The 12,676-nt window shown below is 51.0% G+C and overlaps 1 protein-coding gene across 3 annotated transcripts in view; it reads left to right on the top strand.

Moving 5' to 3' along the window:
• The window catches only part of LOC311102280 (CUE domain-containing protein 1-like), a 39,146-nt gene that overhangs the window by 16,356 nt on the left and 10,114 nt on the right, over positions 1–12,676 (top strand). For all 3 annotated transcript variants that reach the window (XM_084143573.1, XM_084143571.1, XM_084143572.1), the window contains exon 2: positions 10,493–11,184. In XM_084143573.1, coding sequence (XP_083999699.1) covers positions 10,864–11,184 — 321 coding nt within the window. In that variant the 5' untranslated portion in view covers positions 10,493–10,863. The remainder of the gene's footprint in view (positions 1–10,492; positions 11,185–12,676) is intronic.

The raw sequence follows: 12,676 nt of genomic DNA, 5'->3' as shown, positions 1-12,676 counted from the left end.
GATTGCTTCTGTGTAGAGCCTAGGTGCTTGTTAAAAGGAGCAATTAACAATGAACTTCACATTGATGCTCATGGGTCCTGTTACAGGCTTTGGTTTTACCATTTATGTTTTGAGGTTGGACTTTAGCAAGTATAGCTCGTTAGCTCGTAGGGTGCACCGATTGGTGTCACCTCGTTAGTCAGTATGTGTTATATCTGTGCTGGTTGCCATCTCCTTGGTGGGAAGGTGTTTCACCTGTGCTGGCCCAGGTGCTATTTAAGAGTGGGTGGCCCAGTGCTCCAGTTGTCTTGAGAGATGTAGAGGGTCAACACCTTTTAGTTCGGCTCTCCCTATTTGATTTCTAGAAAAACATTCCTTTGTCTGATTTCCCAGATTCTTGTTTTGCTCCACCTTTTTGGTTTGATTCCTGTTTTTAAGTTTGGTGTGGGTTTTTCTTTTGTTTGCCTCTTCTTGATCAAATTTAGTGGGCACTCATGGTGGGTGTCTTCTTAGGTTCCAGTTGTTGTTGCTAGTCAACTTTCAGTGGACACCCTCATGAGTGTCTTTCAGAACCCCTCCTAAAACCCCGCCTTTTTCGTTTGGATTGTTGTCAGTGACTCTTTGTTAGGTCCCCCTTTTGTATGAGCATTTTTTGGTTTTCTTGCTGGGGAACGTAACAGTCCTTTTACATGGAAATGGCCTGCCTTCCCTCCGACTGTTTACTGCAGAGAGGAAGCACAGGACACCAGGGGAAATAGTAATGTGCAGCAGTGGTTTCAATAGTCCTCTTGAACAGTGCCTTTTGAGATTGGTGCCATCCTAGGGATAATCCACTTTACCGCAAAGTTTCCACAACCGTGAGAAGACCCGCTGTCTCAGTCTCACATGCACACAAACGCGCACACACACTATCATCAGTACCACCCCAAGGTGAGATGACCCTGTTTACAACAGAGCCAGTCTCCATGTAAAAGAGAAGAGGCCTGGGGGGTGATATAGAGGAGGGTGAAGTGAAGGACTCTGTCTGTGCTGCTGGACGGAGTCTGGCACTGCCATGTGGGTTGGGCTGTTGGGCTGGCACTGGATGCATTGTTCCCCCATCGCAGCCAGGGATTTCTCTTCCCAGCACTACAGGGACAGAGAAGAGGGAGGGAGGGTGAGGGGGGTAGTAGTGATAGTGATTAGCCAGGGCATCGAAAGGTCCTCTCAGAGGACCCTTACATTTTTGGAGTTCTGTTTTCTTTCTCTCCCCCTTTCTTGTAATGGAAACCAGGATGAGGAAAATCCAGGCCCTTAGAATCAGAGACGACTCCTGGCTATAGTCCAAGTCAGGCATTCTGGCGCTTGTCAGGGATTCTGTGAACTAAACCCTCACTGCAACTCTGCTCTCTGTTTCAGCTGTGGAGAGGTAACCTGAAGGTAAAGGATCTTGTGTTCTAGTGTTTACTCTACGTAGCATAAACTTTTATAACTAGCAATGTAAATACACTAAAAGTATCTGCTCATATTGTATTTGAACATCTCATTCCAAAATCATGGGCATTAATATGGAGTTGGTCCCCCCTTTGCTGCTATAACAGCCACCACTCTTCTGGGAAGGCTAGATGTTGGATCATTGCTGCGGAGACTTGCTTCCATTCAGCCACGATTATTAGTGAGATCGGGCACTGATGTTGGGCGATTAGGCCTGGCTCGCAGTCGGCATTACAATTCATCCCAAAGGTGTTCGATGGGGTTGAGGTCAGGGCTCTGTGCAGGCCAGTGAAGTTCTTCCACACCGATCTCGACAAACCATTTCTGTATGGACCTCGCTTTGTGCACTGGGGCATTGTCATGCTGAAACAGGAAAGGGCCTTCCCCAAACTGTTGCCACAAATTTGGAAGCACAGAATCGTCTAGAATGTCATTGTAAGCTGTAGTGTTAAGATTTCCCTTCACTGGAACTAAGGGGCGAGCCCGACCCATGAAAAACAGCCCCAGAGCATTATTCCTCCTCCACCAAACTTTACAGTTGCCACTATGCATTGGGGCAGATGGTGTTCTCCTGGCATCCGCCAAACCCAGATTTGTCACGGTTCAGACAGACGACCAGAGGACCACAATTGCGTCACACCAGAAAGTTTATTAAAACTTAAGGGAAAAGGGAAGTAGGGAGTGAATGAAGGCTCCAGGGGTAACAGGGATCCCGTCCAATGTGCTGGGTCTGTGCCCCCCCCAGTGGCAGCGATGCGTCCTATGAAGCCGGTGGTGGGTGGTCCAGAAGTCCTGGGGGGGGGAGACACAGACACAACAGGGCGGAATGAAACAAGGCAGCAGTACAGTTCAAGGGAAATCCAAAATACGTAGTAGCAAGGCAGAAGGCTGGTCAGAGTTACCGGGATTGAAGAGTAGTCAGGAGTCGTTATGGCAGAAGCAGGTCTGGATCTCCTGGGGCAGAAGAGTATCCAAAAATCAGGCAGGTCCGGGGTCACAAAACCAGGGTAAGCCAGAAGCGCGAGCAAACAGGTTCCGGGTGTGAGCTTTGCAGACGATCTGACACCGGAGAGCTGAAAGACAGGGCCTTAAATACTGGGAGAGGTAGTGGGTAATGCAGCGCAGCTGGCAGAGTAATTAGAGCAGAGCAGAGCAGGGACAGGTGGAGCTAGTTAGGCTGAGTAGAGAGAGTGGTGAGCAGAGTGGAAGAAAATTAAGGTGGTAACCCGGTGGAGTGAGAGGCTCATGACAGAACCCCCCCCCCAAGGGACGGCCCCAGAAGTCCCAAGAGCAACACCACGCCGGGCGGGAGGAGGGGAGCCGGAGGAGGGCTAGAACTCCTCCGAACGGTCCGAGTGAACGTCCTCATCCTCGGAGGAAGCCGGAGGACCGTGGTCGGGAGATGGGACAGGTCCCGAGACAGGATCAGGCACAGGACAGGAAGCCGAGCGGGCAGGACGGTTAGGGACCCCTCTGGGGCGGCCCCTACGGATTGCAGGTTGATCAGGATGCCGTTGGTGGAAAGCGGTGATGAGAGTCCTATCCACAATCCGACTAGCTGGCACCCAGGTCCTTTCCTCAGGTCCATAGCCCTCCCAGTCAATGAGGTACTGGAGACCCCTACCCCTCCGTCTGGACCGAAGCAGGCGGCGGACGGTGTAAACCAGACCACCATCGACGAGCCGTGGAGGAGGAGGACAAGGCGCAGCAGGGACCAGCGGACTCTCATGGATGGGCTTAATCTTAGACACATGGAAAGTGGGGTGCACCCTCAGGGAATTAGGCAGTTGGAGCCGGACAGCAGTTGGGCTAATCACTCTTATGATAGGGAATGGGCCAATGAACCGAGGTGCCAGCTTCTGCGACTCCACCCTGAGTGGCAGGTTCTTCGATGACAACCACACCCTTTGACCAACATGGTAGGTGGGAGCAGGAATTCTCCGACGGTTGGCCCCGGTAGTGTAGCTGGCAACGGATCTGAGGAGTGTGGCTCGGGCTTGTGACCAGGTGCGGCGACATCGACGGGCAAAAGCAAGTGCAGATGGGCAAGTAACCTCCTCTTCCTGGCTGGCAAATAGAGGAGGCTGGTATCCATAAACACATTGGAAAGGGGACATACCGATGGCAGAGCAGGTCAGAGAATTGTGTGCGTACTCCACCCATGTCAATTGCTGCGACCAGGAGTGGGGGTTGCGTGAAGTCATGCATCGCAGTGCCTTCTCGAGCTCCTGATTAGCCCGCTCTGACTGCCCATTGGATTGGGGATGGAATCCGGAAGTCAGACTGACTGTGGCTCCCAGCAGGTGACAGAACTCCTTCCAAAAAGCGGAGGAGAATTGTGGACCACGGTCAGAAACTACATCCTTTGGCAGTCCGTGGATCCGGAAGACGTGTTCCAGGACCACCTGGGCGGTCTCCTTGGCGGTTGGGAGCTTGGGGAGGGGAATGAAGTGTGCCATCTTGCTGAAACGGTCAACTATGGTGAGAATGACGGTCATGCCACTTGAAGGGGGCAGCCCCGTGACAAAGTCAAGGGCGATGTGAGACCAGGGACGTCTGGGCACAGGCAGGGGCTGCAGCAATCCGGCTGGGGGCTGGCAGGACGACTTGTGTTGGTTGCAGATGGGGCAGGCTTGGACGAATTCCCGTACATCCTTTCTCAGAGAGGGCCACCAGAACCTCTGGGCGAGCAGGTTGTAAGTGCGGGTGGAGCCAGGGTGACAAGCTAGGCGGGAGTCATGTCCCCACTGAACGACCTGGGACCTCAGGTCTTCGGGGACAAAAAGGCGGTCAGCTGGGCAAGTGCTGGGACCTGGCTGGTTACGGAGAGCCTCCAGCACCTGTTCCTCAACAGCCCAGGTCAGAGCTGCAACGATGCAGGGACTTGGCAGAATCGACACAGGGTCCTTGGAGGGGGTGTCATCCTTCTGGAATTGACGGGAGAGGGCGTCTGGCTTGGTGTTGCGTGATCCAGGCCGGTATGACAGAGTGAAATTAAACCTGGTGAAGAACAGGGCCCAGCGGGACTGCCTGGAGTTCAACCGTTTGGCCGTGCGGATGTACTCCAAGTTCTTATGATCGGTCCAAACGAGAAATGGAATGGTGGACCCCTCCAGCCAGTGACGCCACTCCTCCAAGGCAAGCTTCACAGCCAGCAGCTCACGGTTCCCTATGTCGTAATTGCACTCAGAGGGGGACAACCGACGTGAGAAAAAGGCACAGGGATGGAGCTTCCTATCCTCCGCAGCCCACTGAGAAATCACAGCACCAACTCCCACATCCGAGGCGTCCACCTCCACAATGAATTGCCGGTCCACATCAGGCATCTGGAGGATGGGAGCGGAGGTGAACCTCACCTTGAGGGTACTGAAGGCTTTGTCGGCTGCTGGGGTCCAGGTGAAGGGTTGCTTGGTGCTGGTTAGAGCAGTGAGAGGGGCAGCAACGGTACTGTAGTTCCGGATAAACTTTCTATAGAAGTTAGCAAACCCCAGAAACTGTTGCAGCTTCTTTCTGTTCTCCGGAACTGGCCATGAAGTGACTGCTGATACTTTGGCAGGATCCATTTGGATACTTCCCTCTGCCACTATGTACCCCAGGAAGGCCACTGTCTTGACGTGAAACTCACATTTCTCTGCCTTGGCGTAGAGGGAATTCTCCAGAAGACGATGAAGGACTTGCTGGACATGGCGGGTGTGTTCAGACAGGTTTCTGGAGTAGATTAAGATGTCATCCAGGTAAACGAAGACAAACTTGTTTAACATGTCCCGCAGTACATCATTCACTAGAGCCTGGAACACAGCAGGAGCATTGGTGAGGCCAAAAGGCATAACCAGATACTCGTAGTGGCCTGTTGGTGTATTGAATGCGGTTTTCCATTCATCTCCCTCCCGGATCCGCACTAGGTGGTAAGCGTTTCTGAGATCCAACTTGGTAAAAACAGTGGCTCCCTGGAGCAACTCAAAAGCAGAGGTGAGCAGAGGCAGAGGGTAACGGTTTTTCACTGTGATGTCGTTGAGTCCCCTGTAGTCGATGCAGGGGCGAAGAGATCCGTCCTTCTTCCCCACAAAGAAGAAGCCAGCACCAGCAGGAGATGAAGATGAACGGATTAATCCTGCGGACAGAGAGCCATTGATGTAGTCCTCCATGGACTTTCTTTCAGGAGCAGACAACGAATAAAGACGACCCTTTGGAGGGGCTGTTCCAGGGAGGAGGTCGATGGCACAGTCGTACGGTCGGTGAGGGGGCAGAGATGTGGCTCTTGCTTTGTTAAACACCTCTCTGAGACCATGGTAGCATTCTGGGACATTGGAGAGGTCAGGAGCGGAGTTAGTAGGTACTGGCCGAGGGGGTAGTGCGGCAGCAAGCAGGCAGGTTCGGTGGCAGTCCTCTCCCCACTCCCTGATCACCCCGGTCACCCAGTCGAGCTGAGGGTTGTGCCGGCGGAGCCATGGGTAACCCAGGATGAGGGGTTGGCCTGGAGAGGGGAGCAGGTGAAACTGGATAGTTTCTTGATGGTTTCCGGACAGACCCATCGAGACCGGGGCCGTGACATGAGTGACCGATCCGAGTAAGTGTCCGTCCAGTGCCCGGGCAGGAATAGGAGGTGTCAAACGGAGGTTCTCCAGTCCCAGTTGGCGTGCCAGCTTGATGTCCATTATGTTGGCTTCGGCGCCAGAATCCACCAGAGCAGCCAGGGTGTGAGTTGAGTCAGAGAGGCGGAGGTGAACTTGCAGCAGGGGTTTGCGGTCGGAGGACTGGATGGTCATTGAACTCAACCGGACTCCCCCTATGCCCGGTGAGCTTCGGCCCTTTAAAGGGCAGGTTACCACACGATGTCCATCACCTCCACAATAGAGGCAGAGGTTTGAGGTGAAGCGGCGCTGGCGCTCTGCAGGAGTGAGAGAGGCTCGCCCAATCTCCATAGGCTCAGACTGATCAAGCTGACCTGGGTGAGTGGCAGTAGATGACAGGAGCCCAGTCGGATCTCTCCGAATGCCGGTAGTAGGTGGACCTTGGCGCCCCCTCTCACGACGACGGGTCTGTATCCTTCTGTCGATCCTGACAGTCAGTGCGATGGCTTCATCAAGAGTGGAAGGCAGTTCATGGGAGACCAACTCGTCCTTGATATAGTCAGCCAAACTATGGAAGAACGCGTCCACCAACGATGGTGTGTTCCAAGAACTTCGTCTAGCCAGGGTTCGGAAGTCGATGGAATGGTCTGCGACTGTACGTCTGCCTTGTCGAATACTGAACAGTTCACGAGACGCCTCTGCGGTTGGTGAATCCAGGTCAAACACCTTCAGCATCTCCTCAGCAAACAGGTCGAAGGTTGCACATGCGGGGGTTTGATGTTCGAACTCTGCTGTTCCCCAGAGTCGAGCTCGGCCCGTCAGGTGAGTGATGGCATACCCAACTTTAGCCCCCTCCGTGGCGAAGGTCCTTGGCTGCAAGGAGAACTGAAGTCGGCAGCTAGTCAGGAATGGCCGGACCTGGGTTGAATCGCCGTTGAACCGCTCGAGGTTTCCAATCTTGGGTTCCGGGGCAGCGGCTGCAATGACCGGGGCAGGTAACTCGGGGGCAGGGCTGGTGGGCAGACTGGCTGGGGTAAGGTTGGTGAGGAGTTGAATGATCATGGCGAGTTGTTGTTGCTGCTGCTGGAACTGCTGCTCATGCTCATCGGTTTCCATGTCGGGGAAAGTGTGCGCTGAGTCCATAATGGTCAGATCGTACTGTCACGGTTCAGACAGACGACCAGAGGACCACAATTGCGTCACACCAGAAAGTTTATTAAAACTTAAGGGAAAAGGGAAGTAGGGAGTGAATGAAGGCTCCAGGGGTAACAGGGATCCCGTCCAATGTGCTGGGTCTGTGCCCCCCCCAGTGGCAGCGATGCGTCCTATGAAGCCGGTGGTGGGTGGTCCAGAAGTCCTGGGGGGGGGAGACACAGACACAACAGGGCGGAATGAAACAAGGCAGCAGTACAGTTCAAGGGAAATCCAAAATACGTAGTAGCAAGGCAGAAGGCTGGTCAGAGTTACCGGGATTGAAGAGTAGTCAGGAGTCGTTATGGCAGAAGCAGGTCTGGATCTCCTGGGGCAGAAGAGTATCCAAAAATCAGGCAGGTCCGGGGTCACAAAACCAGGGTAAGCCAGAAGCGCGAGCAAACAGGTTCCGGGTGTGAGCTTTGCAGACGATCTGACACCGGAGAGCTGAAAGACAGGGCCTTAAATACTGGGAGAGGTAGTGGGTAATGCAGCGCAGCTGGCAGAGTAATTAGAGCAGAGCAGAGCAGGGACAGGTGGAGCTAGTTAGGCTGAGTAGAGAGAGTGGTGAGCAGAGTGGAAGAAAATTAAGGTGGTAACCCGGTGGAGTGAGAGGCTCATGACAAGATTAGTCCGTCGGACTGCCAGATGGTGAAGTGTGATTAATCACTCCAGAGAATGCGTTTCCACTGCTCCAGAGTCCAATGGCGGCGAGCTTTACACCACTCCAGCCGACGCTTGGCATTGTGCATGGTGATCTTAGGCTTGTGTGCGGTTGCTCGGCCATGGAAACCCATCATGAAGCTCCCGACGAGCAGTTCTTGTGCTGAAGTTGCTTCCAGAGGCAGTTTGGAACTCGGTAGTGAGTGTTGCAACCGAGGACAGACGATTTTTACACGCTTCAGCACTCGCCGGTCCCGTTCTGTGAGCTTGTGTGGCCTACCACTTTGTGGCTAAGCCGTTGTTGCTCCTAGACATTTCCACTTCACAATAACAGCACTAGCAGGGCAGAAATTTGATTAACTGACTTGTTGGATAGGTGGCATCCTATGACAGTGCCACGTTGAAAGTCACTGAGCTCTTCAGTACGGGCCATTCTACTGCCAATGTTTGTCTATGGCGATTACATAGCTGTGTGCTCGATTTTTATACACCTGTCAGCGACGGGTGTGGCTGAAATGGCTGAATCCACTAAATGAAGGGGTGTCCACTTACCTTTTGGTATCAAGTTCAACTCCAGGCGACAACCAGATGTTAGGGTACTGAGAGCCCATGTTAACGTGTAGCCTAGGTGTGAGCTCCCATAACAAGTTCTGAATTTGACATTAAACTTAGCCCAGGGGTTTGAAACATACGTGTCCAGCTTGCTAATAATCCCCTAAATGAAAGCTAGACAGTTAGGGAGCAAAAATGATAGAGGACATTTTCATAGCAATGTTTTTGCAAATTTGGACGGCAGGGAAATATAACCAGTTTTCAGTGCAGCCCTACAGACCTCGTTGAAGACCGAAGGTGGCCCCCGGGGAAAAATGAGTTTGAAACCCCTGGCCTAGCCTCTGAGAATCCGACAGAAGGTTTGCAACTGAATGTAGGCTAAACCAGGCTAACAGTTGTGGAATGGGGCATTTTTTGGAAGCTCCATCAAGCATGACAGACCATGGAGTGCATGATAGACCTTGGAGTGCATGATAGACCTTGGAGTGCATGTCAGCCAATGCTCAACATCCAGAGCGCAGTCAGACTGGTGGCAGATGGCCAGTCGGAAGGTCAATAGGTCAATAGGTCACAGACTAGTATGTTGCATGATACTTCATGTTGGAGCCATTGATTTACAATGGGTCTAAGCTCAACATTTTGAAATGACTGAAATGGAGTGTTTGAACTTTTCCTTGATATTCATCTGACACATTTCTGTGCCTTTTGAAAAATTGTCCACACATTCGCTTTAGTAGTGGGTTAAATGGAATTCACAGGGGTTTGAATGCCATGAAAGGGATATCTGTTTATGTCAATGTCAAGTGAATCCCCATTACAAATCCATTCACTTATATCCATCATGTATTGTTTGCTGGTTATGAAAAACCAGTCCATCAATTGAGTAGTCCAAGGTCATCCAGACACATTGACCCCTCTTTGTCTCTACCAGGCTTAATTCTCGCAAGGTCCTTCAATTGTGTTAGAGAGGGAAAAAGGGACAGCTAAGCAAGCTCATGCTAAATGCATCACAGATCTTCATGTGCATAATCCTCCTTATTGACCAACAGCACCTTGCTTTGCTCTTGCTGCCTGGTTTATTTACCTCTCTCGAGCGCTTGCCCTGGTTTGGGGTGACTGGCTGGTTCTGGTTGATTTTCTGCTGCAGCTGTCACTCCCTCCATGTCCTTACCCAGCTGTTCCAGTAGCATCTCAGTCAGTCAGTCAGTCAGTGGTCTAGTTGGTCTCATAGACGGCCATTAGACTAATCTACCATGGCCTGATTAAGCTGGACACCAGTTTGTGCTCGTTGTATAGATTAGTGTGTGTGTGTGTGTGTGGTGCTCGTCCTCCCCCACTGCTTGGCACATGGATTCATGGCGTCTGTTAGCAGCAGCTTGGCCATACATCCTACTTTCTCTGGACTGGATGTGTGTAGGCCAATGTTTGGGTTCCTCCTTCAAGCCTGGTTGGCAAGACGTTTGTCCCTCTATGGCTCTTCTTTGGCTCTGGGAGAAAGAAACAGACTTTGTTTTAGAAACTGGAAAGTGACACTGCAACTGTACATCCTGGCCTTGTAGTCTCTTGTTGGTGAGTTGGAATATAGGCTTATAATGTGATTCAAAATATGAAATTCTCCTACAGTGCTGGCATGTAAAGTTTCACCTTTTCATTCAAATGCCAACTGTGTAGTCTACAGACGTTATCGGGGTTGCCATGGTAATACAGGGGCCTAGCCTGGCACGGTTGAGCAGAAAGGCAGAGTGGGGACGATGTCCATCTTTCACCCTGAGACACCCTCTTGGGCAAGGCCATGTCAAATCTTGTGGAACCATGTCAGTTTTCCCAATTATATTTCAATGGCTCTGGAGCTGTAGCCTTTTAGCCAGTAGCTGAATTGAGCCTAGGTGTTTTATTGTGATTGGAGCCTAGGTGATTTCTTCTCAGTAGAGCCTTGGTGATTGCTTCTGTGTAGAGCCTAGGTGCTTGTTAAAGGAGCAATTAACTGCGTATTACAGGAATATGGTAGCTTTGCTAACATGCTCATACCCCCCCCCCCCCCCCCCCTCCTTATCGCCCCCCAGGTGCTGACTGTTTTGGACCAGAGATGCAGGTCCCCCAACTTGGCGCTCCCCGGACCTGAAACTGGTGACGGGACTGAGGAGTGGACACAGACCAAAGACCCCCCTCGCTACAGCCAGCTGTGTTGCATGCAGCTGAAAAACAAGCTGAGGAAGAGAAAAATAAAGAGCATTGGATTCTCCCGCTCCATTCAGAGGACTGCCATCCATGTGGTGGTGTGATGAGACTGTGAGTCAGGAGAAACACAATCAGACGGGAGCAGCGTGATAGAGGGAGAGAAAGAAAGGCAATAAAGGTAGAGGAGTGAGGGTGCGAGGTGAGTGTCTAGGCGCTCTCCTAACCCCTAGGTGGTAGCACCAGTCAGGGTAGCAGGATGACCAGCCTGTTCAGGCGCAGCAGCAGTAATGGAGGCTCCAGGGGAGGTGGAGGAGGAGGAGGGGGAGGCGGCGGTGGTTCTACCCCAGGAGAGCTTAACAACAGCCGGCCTAACCGACAGGTCCGGCGCCTGGAGTTCAACCAGGCCATGGAGGACTTCAAGATCATGTTCCCCACCATGGATTACGAGGTCATCGAGTGTGTCCTGCGTTCCAACAACGGGGCGGTGGACGCCACCATCGACCAGCTCCTCCAGATGAGTATCGATGGAGAGGGATCAGATGACAGCTCTGACTCCGATGACAGCATCCCACCAGAGGTCAGTCAGTGCAGGGTCGCTTTCTCCCTTTGCTTGAAAAAAAGAAATAAAAATGGCAATGGTACTGTTTGTCCATCTTGAGACGCCGTAGTGAAGATCCTTGCCAGCTGGTCAGCGCATGCTCCGAGTACGCATCCTGGTATTCCGTCTGGAACCGTGGCCTTGTCAATGTTAACCTGTTTAAAGGTCTTCCTCACATCGGCTATATCTTAAAGAATATAAATTGGGCAACATAGATCTTGATCCAAGAAAGGGATGGATTTTTTTTTCTGCTGTAACCAAGAAGCTTGATCTTGCCGTCTAGGCACTTAGCTAGCAAGTTAGCAAACCAAATGCAAAGCTGTAGTCCTGAGCTGGATGTAATTTATTTGGCACATCTAAGATAGTTAACCTATAGTTAGTTATAAGCAGTAGCGTAGTACGCGCTGACGGTATGTCTAAATACCCTGGTATACAGTATATTGTCGAAGCTTAGCTCAAAATGATTTTTATTTAGAAAATACACTACCGGCCAATAGTGAAGAATAATAGTGAAGATATCAAAACTATGAAATAACATATGGAATCATGTAGTAACCAAAAAAGTGTTAAACAAATCAAAATATGTTATATTTGAGATTCTTCAAATATCCACCCTTTGCCTTGATGACAGCTTTGCACACTCCTGGCATTCTCTCAACCAGCTTCATGAGGTAGTCACCTGGAATGCATTTCAATTAACAGGTGTGCCGTCTTAAAAGTTAATTTGTGGAATTTCTTTCCTTCTTAATGCGTTTGAGCCAATCAGTTGTGTTGTGACAAGGTAGGGTGGGTATACAGAAGATAGCCCTATTTGGTAAAAGACCAAGTCCATATTATGGCAAGAACAGCTCAAATAAGCAAAGAGAAACGACAGCCATCATTACTTTAAGACATAAAGGTCAGTCAATACGGACATTTCAAGAAGTTTCTTCAAGTGCAGTCGCAAAACCAATCAACATCAACTGTTCAGAGGAGACTGTGTGAATCAGGCCTTCATGGTCGAATTGTTGCAAAGAAACCACTACTAAAGGACACCAATAAGAAGAAGAGACTTGCTTGGGCCAAGAAACATGAGCAATGGACATTAGACCGGTGGAAATGTGTCCTTTGGTCTGGAGTCCAAATTTGAGATTTTTGGTTCCAACCGCCGTGTCTTTGTGAGGCGTGGTGTGGGTGAACGGATGATCTCCGCATTTTGTATTTCCCACCGTAAAGCATGGAGGTGTTATGGTGTGGGGGTGCTTTGCTGGTGACACTGTCTGTGATTTATTTAGAATTAAAGGGACACTTAACCAGCATGGCTACCACAGCATTCTGCAGCGATATCCCATCTGGTTTGGGCTTAGTGGGACGATCATTTGTTTTTCAACAGGATAATGACCCAACACACCTCCAGGCTGTGTAAGGGCTATTCTACCAAGAAGGAGAGTGATGGAGTGCTGCATCAGATGACCTGGCCTCCACAATCCCC

The sequence above is a fragment of the Coregonus lavaretus genome, assembly GCF_964263955.1.
Source record: "Coregonus lavaretus genome assembly, chromosome: 26".
Taxonomy (NCBI): Eukaryota; Metazoa; Chordata; class Actinopteri; order Salmoniformes; family Salmonidae; genus Coregonus; species Coregonus lavaretus.
This window is presented reverse-complemented; position numbering and strand designations above follow the sequence as displayed.